General features: G+C 38.1%; 1 protein-coding gene across 5 annotated transcripts; it reads right to left on the reverse strand.

Annotated features, from left to right (window-relative positions):
* Positions 1-11,327: 11,327 nt before the first annotated feature.
* On the reverse strand, positions 11,328-21,308 carry SLC25A51 (solute carrier family 25 member 51). Of its 5 annotated transcripts, none has more exons than XM_063294829.1 (3): positions 21,150-21,308; positions 19,100-19,164; positions 11,328-14,135 (listed from the first exon to the last, which is right to left on the reverse strand). In XM_063294829.1, exon 3 carries the CDS (start codon positions 14,096-14,098, stop codon positions 13,217-13,219), a length of 882 nt encoding a protein of 293 aa, XP_063150899.1. In that variant the 5' UTR covers positions 14,099-14,135; positions 19,100-19,164; positions 21,150-21,308; the 3' UTR covers positions 11,328-13,216. The 5 variants fall into 5 exon arrangements, with proteins under 5 accessions (XP_063150899.1, XP_063150897.1, XP_063150900.1 ...); XM_063294827.1 differs by having other exon boundaries at positions 19,100-19,168; XM_063294830.1 differs by lacking the exon at positions 21,150-21,308 and adding an exon at positions 21,112-21,141 and having other exon boundaries at positions 19,100-19,168.
* Between the last annotated feature and the right edge of the window lie 1,760 nt (positions 21,309-23,068).

The following is a 23,068-nucleotide window of genomic DNA, read 5'->3' on the forward strand; positions in this document are numbered from 1 at the left end:
AAAGGTTCTTCGACTAGTCATATGAAAGTTTGAGAAAGCGAACTTCTGCATGTGCACATGCACATGTACAAGTATAGTGCAAGCTTTAAGTACATGAAGTTCCAGGTGGCATTGTTGAATTCCTAGTTAAAAAAATCAGGTAATTGATGAAGGAAATTACTTCCTTTGATGTCCTGGAGAATTGCTACGATTTGGAGCAGTAGACACTGTAGAACTAAGTAGACAGACCAGTCTGAACTGATGCAGTTTTCTATGCTCTTGACTGTCAGCCTACATTTACCTTTGGACCCCACTTTTGAGTACAAGGTTCATAGGATAAGAAACAGGGTTTCTTCAGAGTTATGGTTCAAAAGAGCAATGGTTTTCTGAAATGGAGTGCCTTCTTGCTAATGTCAATCTTAGTACATTCCAATGGCTTTAAATTAAACTAAAATACTTTTAAAACTGCTGGTAAATGTCATCTCAAAATTCAATTAGTTGGCTATATGTTTGTGGATCTGAATATGGTCCAAATGAAGGAATTGGCTGCCTAGATGATACTAACTTCCATAAAGTACAATCATAGTAATATGTTTTTCACTGTTACTGACAAGCACGTGGGGAGCTACATAAATGGAATGAATGAATGAATGAACTGATCAGTATGAATGAATCAATATGCTATTGTTTGAAAAATTATAGGTCAAGCTTTATGTAACTTTCTCTGCAGATAATACAGTGGACTCTCAGTTAACCGGAACTCATGCAACTGGCACTCTTAACTGGCGGAAAAGTTGAACCGGCACTCTCAAGCAACTGGAAAAAAAAGCGACACTCTCAAGCAGCCAGCCAGCCAAAAAAAAAAAAAATCTGTCTCTCTCTCTGCTGCCATCTAGTGGGTATTAGGGTTTAATAGTAATTCTCAAGCAACCAGAAACTACATTTATCCAGCATCTACCAATCCCCATGGGTGCGGGTTAACTGAGAGTCTACTGTATTTTAGTCAGCTGGATTCTTTAAAATGTTTTTGTTTAGTCAACTTATTTTGATATTGCAAAAGCTTCTTGCATGGCGATTTTTTATCTATTAATCAAACTCCCCAAATACTTTCAGTGTACTTACAAACTCTCCCACACACCAAAATTTGGCCCAGTATTAGGATTCCGCAACATGTAGAAGTATGCATATGGAACAAAGTTCCACAATTGCTTGCTTGCTTTTTAGTCCATAGATAAAAACAAATACTTTGCATGTGGCCTGAGATTAAATCTCTGGCATCTCCCATTAAAAGACTTAATCTGGCATCTGATGTGAATGGCTTCTGCCTAAATGAGGGAGATGGCATGAATTAGATGTAAAAAAAACCTGAACTGGATAGCTGATGAACTGACTTGGTAACAAGACTTTTTTTTTTTGCAAGTTAAGAGCCAAGATACTAGCCCCAGTCACTGAAAAGCAGCCAGCCCTCCAAGCTCTAAGACTACTTTCAAGCATATTTCTGCAACCATAAGAGCGAGAAATTATTTTTTTAAAATGATGTTGGGGTTCCCAGGAAGCTGACTTCTGAGCCTATAAAAGCATTCTGCACTTTCCCCAATCCCTATAGAATTCTAGCATGCAGCCATGAAGATGATCTGGTGTTTGCATTATCCCAAACTAACCCTTCTTAAAGCTTTAAAAATCTTCAGTAGTAATGCAGAGAGTAATTGATCGTGGCTTGTATTTTTTAGTAGAGCTGAATTTATTGTATTGCAATCATCACTGTAAATTAAATACTATCTGTTAATAGGCAATGCATTCTTTTTAACATCCTACCTCATGGCATACTTCTCTTTAAAAACAAACAAAGCTATGCTAATTTTTAAATTCACGTAGTTCCTTTTGAAAATGCACAAGGCCAGCAGTGTAATAAAGAGGTTGATCTTTATCTTAGGCAACAGAGAACAGCCCCTTGAAGCAAAGCAAGGCTGCTCAATATTCTGCATTTAGTGCTAGGCGGCTATGCTGATCTTCCCCAATTCTGAGACCTCCAGGTGTGTTGGATTACACCCCCATAATCCTCACTCTCCATGAACATTGTGAATTTTTATCAGTACTGCTAGATATATTGATTTATTGCTTCAAAACCTTAATAAAGTTATATGTTGATAGTAATCTTGATTGCAGAAATGTTCAGTGATTTAAAACTGATCTGTCTTGTAGTTATCTGTAAAGAACATTTAGTGATGTTGAATTCGTATTGCCACATAGCTTTTTAAAATGAAGCAAAAATTTATAGTGGGAATGTTTCAAGCTTAGTTATTATTTTGGCTTAATAGAAATTAATATTTGGCTTTGTAAGATCCTGGGAACAATCTCTGTTCCTTAATAAGGGAAAACTTGCCTGATTATAAAAATGCAGCACTGAAGGTTAACACAGTTCTTATGCATGTGTTTTCAAAGATCCCCAGTAAACATTAGCTATAACTAAGATCATTTGTACCATATTTTTTTTCCTTTTTACACCCTTCATTTACTTATAGCAACATCTTTTACATCTGTTTATACTAACTGGAATGTGGAAGGTGCCCATATATGCTTTAAATGGATAGCTTAATCATATTTTTGTCCCATTGTATAATAAGCTGCAGAAAGTATGACATATCAGCCAAAGCAGATAAATTATATTTATTGACTTTGATACATTGATGCAAAAACGTTTTAAGAGTTTATCAAAACACTACTCATGTGTATACTTGTAATTGTTGCTGTTTGACACTGAGTGAAGAAATATATACATCAAATTTGAGAATTTTGTCAAATCTGAGTACCGTATTTGAAGGGGTAAAAAAAGGCTTCTACTTATAACACATTGTCGCTCAGGTTGTGAGAAAGTTGGTCATGTTTCAGTGCTGTTGAAATCAGACTACAATTTGTTGCACTGATTTCAAAGGGATATAGAGCACACATTAAAACTGCCACATATTCCAAGTTCATAATTCACACTGAAAACAATCAGCTATGTCAACATTAAATCATATTTTCACCTTACCTGAAAGACAGCTGGCCCAACAAAATTGATCTTCCACTGTAATGTACAATTATAAGGAAATGTCAGATGTTCCAAGAAACATACTTGGGGATCAAAATGTTGAAGCTCAATAATACCTATAGGAACGAAGTATGCATTCTTGAACATGCTCTGGAGTTAATTCCTTGGCATGCATTAGTGTGGAAAGTATTCCTTGAGCATGAAAGCAAGTGCTTTGACATTGCATACCAGCTATAGATTGACTATCAGAACTGGCAGCTATTACACATTTTGCATGTTTTCTCCCAAACATTTTTATATTATAGGATGTCTCTGAACACTTGAATATTCTTTCTTTTCAGCTTTTTGTAATGAATGTCAGGGATCAGACTGATTTTAACTCTGAAGCATGACAAAGCCTGCAATTGTAAATAAGCATATTACAGAATAAATTCCACTGGATGCTACTGAACATATTTCATGGGCAGGAATTCGTTGTAAGAGTTAGCAGATTGAGATTTGATGAGTTCTGTAAAAAGAATAAAATGATATATCATTTTATAGCTGTTATTTGGGGGGGTATGAATCTCAAAATGTTAATCCTAGCAGTAGATTACATTTCTCTCTACTTGTATGGAGAATAGTTGCATAAAAATCTACTTGTAGGTACTGTTTCCAGGTTCAATCTAAAAATGGATTGAGTATGAATTCTACATATTTTTGGAGTTCCTGTTGAATTCAGTAAGACGTCCATATAGCCATGTATCAGATGGAGCTGACTAACTAGTATGGAAGAGGGAGCCTCCCTCCCTTTTAAAGATCATTGTGGAAAACTGTTGAGTGAAACTTGGAGACCACTATAATGGATAATTATTTCCCAAATGTCAGAACAGAAGAGGCTGAAAAAAATGAAGACAAGTAAATGGATAGAGCTGAAATGTACATTAATCTAAAGCCAGTTCCTTAAATAATTTGCATCCTATTTGTTAATGGATTTGTTGTGACAGCTTATTTGTATACATTATCTTTCCATCTGGTGTAAGAATGTTTCTTTTTAAATATGGAAGTACAAATTTGTGCATGTAGAGTATTCTGAAATTATGATTTCATAATAAAAGGTGTGCATTTTAAATACATCTACAAGAACTGTCTAGAAAACATTTACTCTTACATGAGTGACATAAATGTTTGAACAATTTTTCTTGCTTGCCTAATAAACACTTCACATCCATGCTCTGAATTTATTTGTTGCTTGTATTTCACTATTTAACGTGCAGTTTCATTTTAGGCATTCTTTTTTAAAATCTGAATGCTGAACAGACTAAATTAATACCATAATGTAGATGGATGCATTCAAGTATCTTTTAGATACTCAAAATTAGCAGTATTCAAAACTATATTTAAATAGTCCCCTTTAATATGTTTCAAGCATTATGTGTTTCATGCATTAGCAGAGCCATATGGTAAATTTTCCCTGGTCTGTACAATATCAGGTGCCGGTGAGGAGAATTGTGTGTTTAATTCTCTTCTTCAGAAACCAAATTCATCTACTGTATAGCAGCTGGATTCATACATAGCATGAAACCATAATAATATTTGTTTTGTTTTAGCTTGATATTATGAATGAACTCAACTGTTCAGACAATTATTAAGAAACCACAGCTTACTGGATTGACCCAACTAGTAAATACAATCAGGTCCCACTGAAGTCTACACAGGGAATGATTCAAATGCATAGTGACATCATTTGTTTCTTCATTTTAAAAAAAATGTTTCCAAGAAACCATTCTGATATCCCTGGGTTGGGTGAGAAATTAAAACAGAAAAAAAGGAAGATGAAACCAGGAAAAAGTATGGTCCTAAGTACCCATCCTATAGAAAATCCTATTTTTGTTCTATGTTGCATAGAAACCATTACGATAAAGTTGAATTTAATTGACATTTGGATTTAATATACATCTCTTCTCCATTAAATTGTATTTCTACTGTTGAGTTCAAAGCAAATATATAGAGAATTGGCTTTGCACTGCATATTTCTTGGTGGTCTCTATCAAAGCACTAACTATATCTAAATGCTTTTTTCAAGAACAACCAACGTTAGTTAGATGCTGCTAGTGCTGTTAACGAATAAGCCGAATTGTGCTTATTTGGGTTTTACTTCAGCTGTTTCTACTTTGATTCCAATCCAGCTGTGACTTTTGAACAAGGAGAAAAGGAGCACTGATTTAAAATAAACTGATTTGGTGTTAAGTTGAAATTCAGGGTTATGATTTTTAACTTTTTCCTCCTCCCAACCTGATTTAATCCAAATCAACTGTATTTAAACTACTGTGCTTGTGGTAAACTGCTGCTGACATTGTGGCTCTCCCTGGAAATATTCCACAGGGAGTGTCTTACAATAGGCCTCTCAGTGAGATACAGGCATCCTTGAACCCTCCTTTATACCAGCATAGGACACCTGCTCTGTCATTTATGTGTAAGATTCTTTCTTCACTGAGGGTGGATTCAAGGATAGGATGTCTTCCTCCACACTGTAGTTTGGAGCAATACGCACCTCCCCAAATCCAGTTTATTGTCCTGAGTGGCAGAGGAATTAATTTTCTCCCATGCTTTTCTCAGAGCCAAATTGGTGTCCGTTCCTCAGAACTTCAATTATCCATGGAGAAAAAATATTCCACTGAAATCAAATTGGGAAATTTTAGTTGAGCTTGTATGATTAGTGAATTAGTCCTTTCTTCTTTGCGAGTAAAATACTCACCTTTTGCTGATAGTACAGTTAACTGGAGCAAGTCTTTCACTACCTGCACCGAACCATGCCACACGTATGTTGTGGCAATCTCTGTTGTTTGGTTGCATTCCCATATCATTGCCTTCATCTCATCCCCAGCTCTGGAACAGGCTTAAATGTTAAATGCCATCCAAGAACAGCCTTAAGAGCTATAAAATGGGGGGTTTCAAAACATTTTCAGGCTGTGGAACTGGTTTGTTAAAAAGAAAAAAATCCAGGAACCCCTGATCGAGAGGCAAAGCTCTAGTGATAGAACACTGGCTGTGCTTGAGTGAACTTGTGTGTGTGTGCGTGTGCATGCTCTTAGCTTCCCAGAGAAGCCCCAGGGTTCTGTGGAAAAGTTTCAAAAACTCTGGTATAAAATCTAGTAGGCTTTGTCACTCATTACCCATTCATTAACCTGGAGGGAAGTCAGATGATTGCAATGAATTGAAAAGGCAATAGAGGGGTTAGGAATCAGCAATGGAGGGCGGAGGGGAGAGCAAATTCCATGCCAGTCTAGCTTTCTGTTCTCACAAATGGCTGCATATCACTTTAACTCAGCAGTGGGAAATGGCCCATGGACAGCAGATGAGTGGACAGTTTGCACTGTTAAATTAGCATGAAGATGAAGAGCTACTTCTTCCCTTTTAGAGGTAAGCAATATTCAGGTGTGATGCAGGAAAGAACTGTGTTGTTTGTGGTCTCATATGGTAGCTGCAACCTTCAGATCCTAATACTACACACCTCCAGTCCACCCCCTTGCTCAGCAATCCACAACTAGAGCATCTCCAGGAGATGGCCGTCTAGCCTTTGTTGAAATACTTCCAGGAAAAGACTCTTCCATTGCTAAACAGCTCCTTGGTAGGAAATTCTTCCTGATGTCCTATCAAAATCTGCTTTCTTGTAATTTAAAACCAGAAAGAACATTTCTGAAATAATGCTGAAGAAATCTACTCTATCTTCTCTGTGACAATTCTTCAGATAGAGGTCGTCCTCGTTTAGTGACTGCCTTGTACAGCATGTTCGCAGTTACAATGGGGATGAAAAAGTAACTTTGTGACCAATCCTTGCATTTACAACCTTTGCAGGCCTGTAAAGCAAAGGAAAGTTGAAGTAAGATCGTAAGCACAATTGCAGTTTCATTTAGCGACCACTTCGCTTAACGATCAAGTTGCCGGTCCCAATTGTGATTGCTAAACAAGGACTACCTGTACTTGAAAACAGCTATCTTATCTTCTCCAGGCTAAACATTCTGAATGCTGCCAACCATTCCTTTAAGTTTTTCCTTCCAGGATCCTTAATATCTTGGCTATTTTCCTCAAAATACACTCCAATTTGTCAGGGTCCTTCCTAAAGTACTGTGTTGAGAACTGGACCCATTGTTCCAGATTTGGTCTTACCATCCTGAATAGAGATGAACAATGAATTATTATCTTGACACTGTATTTCTGTTGATGCAGGCTAGCACTGTGCATGCAGCTGCATCACTGTTGGTTCATGTTCTATTTGAGATTCTCCAAGACACCAGATCCTTTTCATATGTACCCTTGCACATCCTATACTCTTGCTTTTGAGTTTTCCCATACAAATGAAGGAGTTTACATTTGTCCCTGTTGAAACTGAACTTGTCAAGATCTTCCTGAATCTTGATACTGATTTCTGAGGTGTTTCACCCATTTGTATGACCTGCCAATCTGATAATCCTATTTTCTAACCCTTGTCAAAGGCATTTATAGGTATGATAAACATTACAAAGATCAAATGGAGCTCTGGAGTGCACCAACTTGACACCTTCTTCCAGTGTAACTCAGAGCCAATGGCATACAGTACATTCGACACTTGTTGAACATTCTATTAACATTCTATTTTTATCCAACAGGCAACATAATTAATTTGGGAATATTTTCTTGAAGACTATGAATTGTTTCTGTTTAACTGGCTAGTTACAAGGGTAATTTTATTACTAACACTTCAATCCTATTGCTTAACTTTACCATCAGGTGATGCCTAAAACTACAGTATGAATATAGAAATAAGCTATTCCACATAAAGCTGAATTTAATAAAATAACTGCTTAGGCCATGCTAATCTCTGTAATTCAGCTTAATTAGCAACTAATATATTGGTGTTGCTAGAAACATGTAAACTGAGCTTTACATGCAACCTGATATCCATGAGATATTGGATGTATCCAAAATAAGAGTATTAAGAAACAAGAAGGCAATATCAACATGCACACATCTTAACATTTGTAGAGGTAGGAAAGGGGGGGTGAGCCTCAAAACAGCTTAATGAGCACTGAGCATACGTAGTAGAAAAGATGTGAGGTATGAGGAAGAGAAAGATAGAATATCTTGAAAGAACATGTTTGATCGGTGGGAATTATGAAGAGGAACAAAGTATTAATAATGCCACATCTTGGTGCAAATCTCTAATATGGAACTCAGGTCCCTCTGTTGGGAAGCAAGTGAGGCTTCCTCTAATAATGTGACAGTTTCTGCCACCCTGTTCTTTGGTATCCAGAAATATGTTAACTTGCAAGTTAAAAATGAAACTGTTGAACTGTGAATAGTTCAACTGACTGTGATTTCCAAAGCTCACAGAACATTGAAATTGTGGGTGGGAAGAATTGGCCAGCTTGTTAAGACTGAGAGAACTGTGTCACAAGGCACTCTTATTACCTACTTTTCAGGGGGAGGTTTAAGGAGGAGGAAAATGAAATGTACCGTATGAAACAGCAACTTCCTGTATATATAGAAAGCATTATGTTCTCTATAGCTGACTGTGTCCAAATGGTTATAAAAGAGTAACTGTATTCCACAGATATGCAATAAAAGAAAAATCTTCAGGTTGAGATCAATTCTTAGTGATTTCAGGGACAGCTACATTTAGTTTTCCTGGCAGAAGTGGTTTATCCTAACCTCCTTCCAGGATGTTTTTTCAATTTCTAAGTCTAGCTGATATACCAAATACTTTTAGTGACTTCCCATCCAAATATTAACCAGATCTGACCCTGTTTAGCTATTTGAGCACTTATGTGTTATTAGATGCTGCCACCTATCTGGCTGGGATAAGCAATATGAATTCCATCACCATTCTTGGGTTTTCTATTCTCATATATGAAGTATTACATTGGGGGACTTCCGGGGAAGAAATGACGAACTGAAGAAGGCTCCGCTAAAAGGAAAGCCAATGACCTCGATGGAATGAAGAGCCAGCGAATAGACTGGCTCTTTGTACTTCCTCTCCAGACAAGGAGAGGACTTGCAATCACCCACAAGTGCTCCAGACAGTTGCTCCTTGCGAGGAGATCACAAGACAGGAGTCTCCAGTGGGTTTAGAGCTCTGGGAGATGAAGGAATAGCCATCTTCGTTCAAACCATAGTCGGCGCCTTTATGGACACAGGGTTTGCATGCTTCCTTTTCTAATCACTTTTGGAAATTGCTTGTTAACTGCTTTTCAACTATTAGGAACCTTTGGATTGACAAGATTTACAGCACCAGGTGAGTTTCCTTCAATCCTTAGCGAAAGGCATTTTAAACACAAGTTTAAGGGGTTTAAAAAAATAATTAAAAAAAATTCTTTTGGAATAAACAACAAAAGGGTGATTAGAACTTTGATTTTGGAAGGTTACAGACTAAGGGTTCAGATGGATTTGAAATAAGATTTTGGAATTAATTATAAGAATTCTTCCTGTGGGAAAATGCTTTTGTTTTGAAATCTCTTAAAAAAAAAATGAGACTTTGAAGGTTGGACACTAGAGGGAACCAGAAGGAACTAAAGATTACAATTAAAGGAGAAGAACACTTAAATTTGACTAATACAGAATGAAGCAAAATACTTTAACATTGGACATACTGAAGGATATTTTTGAACAATGGACCCAGAAATTAATTTTAAGACTGTCTGCCTCTATAGATAGACGAGTTTCAAAGACGTTATGACAGAGGAACACATTTTACCTGACAAGATTGAGACTGATCTGAAAGTGGATTTAAAAACAACAAGCTACAAGAATGATACAGAAAAAGATGCTACACTGGACATAAAAGAGAAACCAGCTGATGTCTAAATAATTAAAAAGGATATACAAATAATACACCAAGAGAGCAACTTGGATAATTTTCCTACATTGGATTTACAAAAGAGGATTGTTAAACCTTTGAAGGGTTTTGTGAGAAGGGACAAAGAAAAAATGAAAAGAAACCAAGTTCTAGGACATTATTTGAAGGGAGTAAAAATCAAGATCATTAAAAGGAAGGAATAGACAGTTGGTTTATTTGATTAAGGTTAAAATAGATATGTTGTTATCTCTGGTAACCCTCAATGGACTTTTGTTGATCAGGACTGAAATGGGGAGGCTTTAAGGATTTGTTTATAGATAAGAGATGGGATATGGGAAGATCATTTTTTTTTAAAGAGAAGGGGATAAGTTACTAAAATTGTTTATACTTGTGATGAAGGGGGAAGTCATTTCTTTATATTTTTTTCTTTTCTATTTTTCTGCATTTTTTATTTTTAATAAAATTACATTAATTACATTAATTGTAATTTTAATAAAATTACAATTACAAAAAAATGAAGTATTACATTGGTGCCCCAAATGCTTATCAATCTAGGAACTAACCATGAAGAGATACCATACCTTACAGGTAGTTCTCACTTACTGACCACTCATTCAGCGACTGTTTGAAGTTATGACGACGCTGAACAAGGAGACTTACAACTGGTCCTCGAAGTTGTGGCCGTTGCAGCATCTTGCAGTCACATGATCGCCATTTGCAACCTTCACTGCCAGCTTCCGACAAGCAAAGTTAATGGGGAAGCTGGCAGGAGGCTGCAAATGGCGATCATGTGATAACGCCATTAGTGCTTAGTGCTTAACAATTGCACGGGATTCGCTTAACGATCACAGCCAGAAGTGCTGCAACTCCAGTCATGAGTCAGCATGGTCAGGTGACATCATGCTTTATGACTGCGTCACTTAGCAACAGAGTTGCTGGTCCCAATTACCGCAGTTAATATAGGACTACCTGTATTTTTACAATAAAAAAAACAGAATTGCATATGCAAATTTTAAGTTAGATTCTCTTCACAGCCTCCATGGATATGATACAGAAAAAACTGGCAACCTAAGAAAAGATGTCTATTTTCCTTCAACATTATCAAGTATTAAAGATTACTGCTAGGGCAGACGAAGGCAATTTTTTTTCACACAGAAGTGTCTTCATAGAATATTTTGGATGGCTGCATGAATGGGTAGGGCTGATAGTATACACGGACACGGACACCACCATTCATACAGCCACATCTTCCCACTGGAAGCCTAATAGCCATGGGATGGGGGGTAATTAAATCTTCTTCCCCCATTGATTCTAATTAAAAAAAAACTGCTTTTGTTCCTTGCAATTCCACTAAGGATTGTTCTGCTGGGCTGGGTGGGAAGACAGGACCAAGACCCCAGCCGTACAAAGTGGGCAGGAAATGCATACGACATGCCTACAAATATTTTCAGCTTTATGGCCAGGGAAAAACAAAAACCATTACAGAACATTCATTTCAGGAAACTGGATTTACTTGTGTTTATTCCACCAAAGGAAGTTACCAAAAACAAAAAAACAACCCCCACACCCTCTGGCAGAATTATATTTTACCAGTTAAACATTCAACAGACATTTTGTTTATATGTATATAATTACAACATTCAAAATAGTAAGCATTCTTTCATTTTGTGCTTGGCAATCCAACTGTGAAGCTAAGTATCCTAAGCATCAAGAAATCTAGAAGATGAATTAATTGTTGATTTGGGGCACTCTTGTAGAGGAGGGACAATAGGCAAGATAAACTAAAAATCCTACCATCTCAAACCTGTTATCTAACTTCTAAGAAAATAATTCTAACACTTGGAGAATAATCAACTGAGTTTGGGAGAGCTTTCCTATAAATCATAAATAGGAAATATTAACTATTTGCACAAAATCTCCCACCTCAAATGATTATTTTGACTGAATTTCCCCTTGCTGACCTGTTGCTTACTATTTCAAATACATAAATGTTTGTTGGCATGATTTAAAGTTCACAGAAAATCAGCCCTGTATAATATTTGCAGAGACTTTTCCTTCTTTTTTAATATAGGCATGGTCCTTCACATCACATTATGAGGCGAGTTCATAGACTGGGAGTGGATAGGCTATACATAAAGAAGGGATTTAGACAAATTTGTCAGTTGTTAAAAGTGGATGAATCTCCTATGCCAGACTTTCTTGTATGGAGATGAATCTACAATAAAAGATTCCAGGAAAAGCAAAGGGCAAATGAGCCTGATGCAAACTCACATGCCCTCAATATAAACACTCCTGAGTGGTGTGAGAAATAGCTCTGTGATTTCTTTTTCAACAGAGTGAATACCCTGAAAATGGCAATAAACATTTTACTTTGGTACACTAAAATTCTGCATCACTAGATCCTAGATTGATGTAAACTCATTCAGTCAGTTTATTATATACCACTAAGAAGTAACTGGGATTTTTACTTTTGGTTTGCACCAGTTATGATTTGTAGCATAATTTCTAAACCTGAAAAGGGGGGGGGGGTTTAAAAGAAACACTGGTTTAGAGTATCCATTTCACCAAAATTAACAGCTTAAACACCAATTGACACTGAAAAATGCAGTGACAGTGCAAAATGAAGAATAAAGCTTCTCAGACAGCAGTGCTTTTCTCACTCTTTCCTCCACAGTCGACAACCACTATTTAGTAGTTGCGATACATCCACCAATTTGTAAAATTTAATACTAATTTTGCTAAGATGTCATTTACATCAACAGTGTTCCAAAATGACTTAGAATCTGTTTTAGAGCAAGAGTTTTTTCTTCTACATTTGGCACTCTCTTTTCAAAGTATAACAACATTCATCATAATAAAAAACAAGAGGGGGGACATGAAGCTTCATGGAAACTCAAGGTCCACTTATTACAAAAATGCTACCATTTGTTGCAAATGGTCAAGCCACAAACTAAATATCAGGTGTTTTTTTTTTTTGCTTTGTTATTTTCTACGAAGTGCATTCTTTGGATCACCAGGAGTGTTGATAAAGCTGAAGGTGATCTGGAGCAAACTTTCATAGGCCAGCATGAAATTTACTTTATTATATGCTTTGAGTGAATCAACCTGCTAGCTTCTTATATTTCAGGAAACTTCTCAGTTAATTGTTTTAGCCATACAGCTGCCACACCCATAGATGGGAAGGCCAAGAACAAGAGTGAATACAATTATATTTTGAACTAGTTAGGCACTGTTTAAATAACTGACATCCATAGCAACTGAAACCACTATTTGTTGGCAATTTAGTTTCTCAAATGTTATGGAGTCAGAGATACTTGCGAGTGTTTGCTTAGTTCCTGGAAACAGCTCAGGACTGTCTGACGCTCGACCAGAGAGAGAAAATTCATAACCAATTATAGCAATTTAAGCAAGAATTCATAGGTTGCATTAATTATTCCCCAGGAAATCAGGGACCGGTGATAATTTAAATGGGCCCCTCGGAAGAGATGTGTCAGTTTTCTGTCACGCTCCAGCCAAATCTTCATAAAGACTGTGGAAAAAGACTGGAATTCCCCACCAATTTGTGACTGCATGCGGGCTTTTACAACATTCACTGGGAAAAACAGAAATCCCAACATAGCACCCAGTACCCCTCCACATATAAAATCATTGATCAGATGAGTACTGTAAGTTGTTGCTTCTGGCAGGCATTGCTTGATAGGTCCTCGCAGGCCAAAAAAAAGAACGTTGCTAGGACCATTCCTAAGCAGGATTGGCACCAAGCCCCGATAATATTCCCTGGCCCCATGCTCTCGAAGAACTCTGAATGCTTGATAAGTGTTTGTAAATTTGTCATGATGTTTGTAGTCCTGCAGAAGTGTCTGCACGCGCTCAAAAGGGGTCAGGACAGCTTCTGTGGTCCCAGCGAGCACAGCTGCTAAGCTCCGGGCCAAGATTTCAGGCGCACTTATGTGTCTCAGGAGCACGGAAGACAAGTCCTCATATAGGCCAAACATTAATGCCAGGGTTGTGCTCTTCTGCATCAGTGGAGGAAGGATACCTCGGTACAAATTTCTGATCCCATCTTTCTGTAGTTGACATATTGCGTCTCTGGTTCGTACCCCATACAGCTGTTGCCGAAAGAGGACTTTCTGGATCGGGAAAGTTACTGCAACGTTTGTAATGGCTGAACAACAGCCACAGAAATAATGTTTGCCTGAGTTAACTTTTACAATGCGATTACCAGTTTGATCTGCCGTTGACTTGTTAAGAAAAAGGTCTTCTGAATCCATCATGCTGCTTGTTGTGTCCTCAAATAGGTATTCTCTTCTCCTACAAGAAGTAAAGGTGATTGAACAAAGCCAGAAGCCACTTGACTTCACTTTAGGTAGAAAAATAACCACATAACAAGAGCTTTAACCCGCCTCGTCATTTGTTTTCTGAAAGGTCTCTAGTACTCTGAGTGCTGAATTTCAGAGAACGTCCTACTTCAAAAATACTGAGAGTATGTTTTTAACTCTTGCTTTCCTTGCAATAATATACATTACCATAAAATATTTCCAGGGAATATATTATAAAAGATTTGAAAATGTTTAATTTCCAGGATCTCAGCCAACCAATTGATACTACACTGTTTCCCAATGGACACACCATTTCTGTGTGTCCAGTGTCTTCTCAATGGAATTAATCTTTAGAGAGTACGCTACATATTAATTCAGATCAGCATTTTACAATATTCCTTACTCCAGCAACTGCTCCCCTGTTCCCTTGCATAATGAATTTATTTCATTAAAAAATAAAAATAACTTTTGGCAAGATTTCAGAAGTGGTTTGCCCCCTTCCTAAGGCTAAGGGAGACTGACTGGCCCAAGGTTACCCAGCTGGCTTTGTGCCCAAGGTAGGACTAGAACTCATGGTCTCCTGGTTTCTAGCCTGGTACCTTAACCCCACTATACCAAACCAGACCATCAATACTTATTACCCAATATAAAGGTGGGGGGAAATAAGTCAATCCAATGGAGAAAGAGGTATCACACACAGCCTTTAAAGGGAGAAAACTATGCAGACGTTGCTTTTTTCTCTTTTTTGCTATCTTCCTGAACTTCACTCAGCTAAACAAATAGATAAATTGCTTCAAGTCCACTTTGGTTCTCAGTTTGATTTTTTGTGGTTTTCCTTTCCTAACCTTGAGAAAATACCTATCTTTGTTTCTTTTTTTAAGAAAGATCACTTTCAGAAAGAAAGAAGGATAAAGACATTGTCATGAGTACTGATGGCGAGCAGGAGGGGGCCTCTATCCAGGGGGGAAAATGCATGCGTAGTACTGAGGAATTAAGCAGCCATTCAAAGAGACACAGATCAGACCCGCCTTAACTTTTGGGGTTTATCTGTCTGGGTTTTTCCCATGCTTCTGCAGTTTGTTAGGATTGATGTCCTAACAGTCAGAAATCACGCTGAGACGAGGAGTAGGTCTCTAGTGTTTATTACTGCTATATTAAACAGAATCCTAACAAACTGAGGAAGCGTGGGAAAAACCCAGACAGATAAACCCCAAAAGTTAAGGCGGGTCTGTTCTGTGTCTCTTTGAATGGCTGCTTAATTCCTCAGTACCACACATGCGTTTTCCCCCCTGGATAGGGGCCCCCTCCTGCTCACCATCAGTACTCATGACAGACATCATGAATTCCAACCACCATGGTCAAAAGAGAATTAATGGAAAGCCCTTAGCTGCAGATTAATGCTCCTACTACTAAGACACCTACTGTCTGGATTACTAATGTGGGGAGGGGCAGACTCGACTACCACCACTGAGTTTTCTACTCATTGTTTAGCAATTAGATTAGTAGCAATTAACCATTTTACTGAGGCCCGCATGCTGCCACATCTCCCCTCCCTATCCCACAAATATAATGCAGCACGTCAACTGGGTAAAAATCTGCCTATTACTTTTTTTGATTGCTGTGAGCCACCCAGAGTCATTGAGTTTCAGGCAGCATTCAAGTTTAATATAGTACATTATTATTACTGTTGCTGCCTTAATGACTTTAGGGCTACCTTACTGATAGCAAAAACATAAATGACTATAGGAGATACACACACTCCCATGTTGAGACTGAACTGCAAGGGACTACATAGTGATGATTCATGTGTTTTACCTTTATTCCTCTTTCATTTAAACCAGCAGCCATCTGAGCAAAACAGTCTTATCCTATGCCAGATTCTGGTGGTCCTCAATGATATGATGCATGTATTTTTAATTATTTATAATTATATTCTACACTAGCAATGTGTTTTTATTTCCCATTATATATTAAAGCACACTATAAACCAGAAGGCCAAAAACATTTGGAATATAAATACAAGATTTATGTAATATATGTAGGATTGTGTGATAACATTTTTATTATATTGCATTCCAGCCAATTCCAGAGCCTCAGTATCAACTGACACGTTACCTTCAACTTACTTTCTAGCATCTCATCTTTCAGCTTTGCAATAGAATCTTATTAATATTAATGAAGGCCAAGTTGTCTAAGGAACTGCTCCAAAGTCTTTTCAGATATTCAAAATATTTTTTTTTAATCCTTTCAATCGTGTCTGATTCTTGGAGACTGCCTGGACAAGTCCCTACAGTTTTCTTGGCAAGCCTTTTCAGAAGTGATTTGCCCTTGCCTCCTTCCTAAGGCTGTGAGAGAGTGACTGGCCCAAGGTCACCCAGCTGGCTTCATGCCCAAGGGGGGACTAGAACTCATGGTCTCCTGGTTTCTAGCCCAGTGCCTTAACCATTAACACATTTAACATCAACACATTTAACACTGGTGTTAAAATAATGGGTACTTACATTTCATTAAATATTTCTGTAGCTATCTAACTCATTTGGTGAGCTTTATCATAAAACTACACTGTGGTAAAAAGTACTTTAGCTACTTTCTCTTCTGGCCCAGTCATGAAGAGAAACACTGATATTTTTAGTGTTCTGAGTAGGGAAGTATTCCTACTGCAACAGAACCTTCTGCAATTGTGAAGCCAGTTAGTGATAAGCTGCATTATTATGAAAATTAACAAGCTTTTAGATACTTGGTCTGCATATTGCAAAAAAACAGGACTGTTTCAGTGTAGGATAATTGGGAAACTACAGTTAAATACAGAATGTAGCTGGTTAAGTAATATCCCTGAGAACATATAATACCTGATAGAGTAAGTTCACTGAAGTTTATTTCTGAGACCAATTTGAAATTCTATCCCCCTTTTAAAACCTTACCCAACCTGGGTATCTGAAGGAATCTCAGCTTTCCTTGTATTCTCCATTTTCTTCTACTGAGGCATGACATTAGAATTAGGACTCTTTCTAATGTGGCCTCTTAAGGAGTTCAACTGGAGCCTACGTTCATTTTTTCCCACTGCCAGACAAAGATTGTTTTGTCTTCCTCTGCGTTATCTGAATAGCTTTATCATCTGCACTATCAATAAATAAAACTGTCATGGTAACGAAGTATTTATATCTGGCAAAGAAAATTGTACAGTAATTGTACTGTACAGGATTGTACAGTAATCTGAAGTGCAGAGCATTCCAACCTATTTTTTTTTGTTTAATTACCTTTATTTTCTCTATTAAGCAATTAACATTTGTTGCATAAGTCTGCTACTGATCTACCTTTAAACTTGCCTTTCCAGCCACATTCCTGTTTAAGCATAAGCAGGCTAGTAGCAATCATTTTTAATTTTCCTCTTACGTTTTTTTAATCTATGTGTTACTTATTTTCTTTAAATGCTTTTACCTCCAAATTCTGCTTGGAATTGCCCTGACAGCTTTCTCTCTCATCTCCGATTTCCAACTCAAAAAGAAAACAAAACACTGAAGTTTTATCCTAACTCAATTTATCTCTAGAAGAAGCTAATTTAGGAAAAATAAAAGGACAACTGAGGAACAGGAATATTTTTACTGCAAATAAATACAGAATTGGAAGCTAGAAAAATACAAGACTGTATTTTTAGAAAAGAAGGAAAATTTATCCTTTAGCTCCATATATTACTCTTAACAGGAAGGATGGGAATGAATTGAAGTTTCAGAATACAATGCTGTCTATTCTATTAATCCTTTCTCTTAATTCTGCACTTTGGAAGGCACTCCACAGAAGCTCAAAGACATTTCTACCACAGTATATTCCTACAGGACAGGGTTTCTCAACCAGGGTTCTGTGGAACCCTAGGGCTCCACAAGAGGTCACCAGGGGTTCTCTGAGAGATCATAATTTATTTTAAAAATTATTTCAAATTCAGGCAACTCCACATTAAAGTGGTAAGTTTCATTCTTTGAGTTTAAGAACACTGTTAATGAATATATACAGGCCTACACATGAAACAAATATAATAATTTTGTAACATCTGGCCTATATTTGAGCCTGAATGTGCAGGGGTTCCTCAAGGCCGGAAAAATATTTCAAGGGTTCCTCCAGGTCAAAAGGTTGAGAAAGGCTGCTATAGGATATAGGAATTGGTTGGTTGCTCTTGATTTTCCACTTTTAATGCTGCTTTCATTTACTTTTTTACGTTCAAGATTTTACTGTTCTACCCCAGTAAGGCAGTATAGATATCAAATACATGTAAAAGGTTAGATGCTAGTTCCAGCTATTACATTCTACCAACTAAATGCACAAAAAAAGTATCAAATTGCCCAATTCACCTCACAGGGTTGTTGTTGTGGGGAAAATAGGAGGAGGAAGAGGTATTAGGTATGTTCTCCGCTTTGAGTTAGTTATAAAAATAATAAAGACGGGATTAAAAAAAAAATCAGTAGAGAGGGAGGAAAATGGACCCACCTATATGTAGCCAAATTCAGATAAAATGCCTGCCTGTTCAGCATAATTTGGACTGCATTCATGTCAAATACATAGAGGACAGTGGAGACTCCACTAAGATCCTTACACGCTAATAAGTACAGGAGAATATTAAAACTTCCTTCACTAACCCCCCACCAGGGGCACACATTCATTAGGAGCCAGTTTGCATGTTTATCCAAGCTCTATTTGCTTCTCAGGCAGCATCACCCTTCTAGATGTGATAATAGCCAAAGAGATGGTGATAAATTATCAAAATTATTCGTACTTGTGATGATGGGGGAAGTTACTTCCCCCCCCTTTTTCTGCATTTTCTATTTTTTCTAGTTTGTATTAGTTTTTACTTTTTTAATTGTAATCTTGATAAAAATTATTTGGAAAAAAATGTGATAACAATAGCCTACATGGGGGTGCAAACTTATTATAAGGGAGACATCAGAGTGCAAATGAGATAATTACCTTTCCTATATGGTACAAAGCAAGATTTTCTCTGTATAAGTAGCATTCTGGATCAGGTCTTCGAACTGCCTAAAAGGAATCAACAGTCTTGTTTTATTAGGGCTACCTGATTTGGCTGCAAAAATTCAGATGGCGAGAAGATGGCAGCAAAGACACATAGAAAATTAATTCTACTGTCATACTGGTGCTCATGACTGGTTTAGTAAAAGAGCATTTAATTTACTCTTTAGCCTTTGTCTGAAGTTCCTCAATCCATGATCTGCATTCACAAAATATTCTGTCAGCTTCTCTACACCCACTATGGTAAACTTCCTGTAACTGTTTTCTTGAGCATGATAAGAGATTTTTCATGAGAGTACAGTCATAATACCCGCCCCCAAATAACTAATTTTCAGAATTTGAAGGGATTTTGAATGCTATATAATTCAATAGTACAGGAATATTCCAATTACACCATTAACATAAGGCCCATCTAGCCTCAGCAGTAAAGCCTGTAGTGAAATTTCTATTATTTAACATTTAGCTAGAGGCTGTTTCCTTGCTATTTCCATCCATTAGCTGTATTCCATCATAACGATATTGGCCTCCTGCTATACATCCTTTCTCAAGTATAAGAGATAATCTCTCCCAGGTGGGGGAGATAGGCAGTGATAAAGTTTGATAAATAAATAAAAATAAATAAATAAGCCTATGAGAAACAAGTAGAAGAACACCTGTTACTTTTTCCGATTTCATCATTATGTTTTGCAACATGCTTTTGGAATTTGCCCATCTTCTTGATGCAAATTTCATATCTAACTAAAAGTAAACGGTTACATATACTGACATTTGATACTTATCTGTTATTATTTACTTAAACTGTACACACCCTATATTTCAAATATAAGCCAAACATAATATTTTCATAAAGACCTTTGTGGGTATTCAAGGAATTTCACAAATATTTTCAGTCATTTCAATTCTACAAAGTAAATCAGTAACATTATCTCAGTATTGTAAAGATGATGTACATGATTTGCCAATGAGATATTAAAGCTTCACATAGCTAAATTATAAGTACTATATTGTACAACTATCCTGCCCCCCCCAAATAAAAACCCTAATATTTCAAGATCCATGTTAGAACTACACTTTTATTTAGCCCATACATCAGTCATAAAAGCTGTCCAAATTTTGAGATCCTGCATATTTTTCAACTTTGGAGTTGGTCTAATAAAGGTTCTATTGTGATATAAATGTGCAATTTCTTTTACAGCCAATACTGCCATCATGTTTTTGTTATACAGCATCTGATTTGTTAAATATAATAGGCCCTATAGTGCAAATGAAAGCAGAAATCTCTGCTCCAAACTCAGAGGGATGAATATTCTATCCTTTTAAATCCTCTGCAATCCAAGAAGTTATAATTTAGCATAGTAAATGTATAACAAATTACTAGTTGTACATAGGAAAAAGATCTTTAAAAATGCCTATGGTTTAATGGATGATGACTGTAAGTCTGAAATCCTATACACTTTATGCACATACAGTACACACATATTTTGGCCTAATTTATGAGGCACTTTGCAACTGAATACAAATGCATTTGATTTGGTCCCTACAAATTTGGGGATGCCATTTTGGGCGATCATAGGATTTGTGTCCCGAGTTCTACAGAATTAGCTTACTATGGAACTGAGTAGGTGTTTCGAGGGCCGCATTGTTAACCTCGCTGCTTGCCTTTCAAATAAGGTTCATCCCATTTTTGCTATATCGTTTTCCTACCTAGGAAAAGCAGCTCAGGCCAGCAAAAAAAACCCATAAAAGGCAGGATGCAATCCTATTTGGGGGTCAATATACATACAGAGTCTGGGATTGGTTAATCTGAAACGCCCTTATACTCCTCACCCTGCCTTTGCCCGAGATCAGCCGTGAGCACCTGCGGAGTAGCCTGGCCTGCCGCCGCTTCCCCACCTCCCTATCTCCATTTCGCCCGCCGGCCGCCTTTTCTTCTCCTTCCGCCAGCTCCTCACCTGAGCTACTCCTGACCGATCCCCGCCAACTCACCCACCCGCGCGGGCTTCATGGCGGTGGCATCGCTGCTCCTCACGTGCATGTTGCAATCAGGCGGATTTGAGCGCAAAAGCGTCACGCAGCGGCCTAAACTGACAGGAGACCCCGGACCGGCCGGGGGTGAGCGCTTCGCCACGCCCGCCCCGCGCGCCGCAGAGACGCGTGACGCCAGCAAAGGCAGGGCACGTGACCGGCGCCTCCCGCCCGCTCGCCTTCCGCGGAGGACGGGTGGCGAAGTCGGTCGCCCTTTGGCTAAACCAGCAAAGGAGGATCGATTCGCTTGGCTGCTTCTCCTGCAGGAAGAAGGCGGGGCGGGGCCGCTCTCGCGAATGCCTTGGCGTAAAGGGAGAGAGGGAGGGGAGAAAAGGGCTTCCTGTTTTGCCTGAGTGGAGGCGGCGCAGGAGAAGGTTGAAGGCAAATGCCGCAAGTTCAGGCGGCTGTCTGGCGGGGTCCCACCATCCCTATCCCTAAGAAGGATAAAGGGGGGAAGTAGTGACAGGCTATAGGACAGGGTTCCCCAAAGTGGTCAGTATCTACCCAGGAAGTCGATAAAGGGCTGGGGGTCAAAAAGGGGGCGGGGGTCAATAGGTGGCCGATAAACGTTGAAAGGTCGATTGGGGTCAGTTAATCTTTTGGGGTCTCTGTAAAGCTCCACGCCAGTCCCTAGTCCTGAAGGGAGGTGGCTAGCAGTGAGAGTGTTACCCAGGATTGGCTGGTCAGCTGCCAGCAAGAGCAGTCTTGAGTTGTCTCTATTATTGTTATTAAGTAGTATTTATTAAATTATTTTCATAGAATAAATGTTTGGGGGTCAATGAACAATCTGAAGGGGTCTGAAGTGAACCCTTCACTTCATGAAGGGGTCGATGAGCCAAAGAGTTTGGGGACCCGTTATAGGAAGTTGTGTAACTCTCTGACATTGTAGCATCAGCATGTTGGCACCCTAAAAGGCTGTTCAGGTGTGGATTCATGTATCAGCTGATAGAAAATCTCTACACAACTTCCCCTCCAGAGATTCAGAGGAAGCACAATGGGACTCCTGCAGCATTCTGCTCAAGGCATCTGTTGAAGTGGACTCCATGCAAGCAACCATGGTCGGCTGTTGCAATGCTGTCAGTCTTTAAAGTGCCATGAAAACACACACACAATCCATTGCATCATTTATGTGGAACCCAGGAAATTTATTTATTTATATTTATTTATTTATATTTCAAATGTCTATCACCGCCCATCTCTCCCGAAAAGGGGAATGAATGTACCATAAACATCATAAATACACAATGAAAAATTATTTACAAGACGGAAGAAGGATAAAGTGTCTATCTTGCTTGTTAGGAAGGATTTCTAAAATATTGTTATATTGTTCTTAAAAATATTACTTACTTACTTGCAGTGGCTTATGATTATAAATAATAAAGCTACTACTAGAGGATCTTGTGTGAAAATGTGCTCCTCAGATTACTGTCTACAGTGCCACCTCAAAATAGGCATAATTCTTCTTTTAACTTTAAAAAAAAGGAAAGGGAAAACAATTAGTCTGCAACTGCAGTGTTTACTGTACTGTAAACACTGATTTGTTCCCATAAAATTGCCATCTCAGTGAATGTCTGCTAAATTCTTCAGAGATGTCAGCTATTGTATCACAATGGCTAAAATATTTTTCCCTTTCCTTCCTTCCTTCCTTCCTTCCTTCCTTCCTTCCTTCCTTCCTTCCTTCCTTCCTTCCTTTCCTTCCTTTATTATTTTTTTATAAATAACCCAAGGCGGCAAACATACCTAATACTCCATTCTCCTCCTATTTTCCCCACAACCACCACCCTGTGAGGTGAGTTGGACTGAGAGTGACTGGCCCAAGGTCACCCAGCTGGCTTTCATGCCCAAGGTGGGACTTCAATATAATTACCATATCTGTAGGAACTA

Source organism: Candoia aspera, chromosome 2, assembly GCF_035149785.1.
Source record: "Candoia aspera isolate rCanAsp1 chromosome 2, rCanAsp1.hap2, whole genome shotgun sequence".
In the NCBI taxonomy this organism is placed as follows: domain Eukaryota; kingdom Metazoa; phylum Chordata; class Lepidosauria; order Squamata; family Boidae; genus Candoia; species Candoia aspera.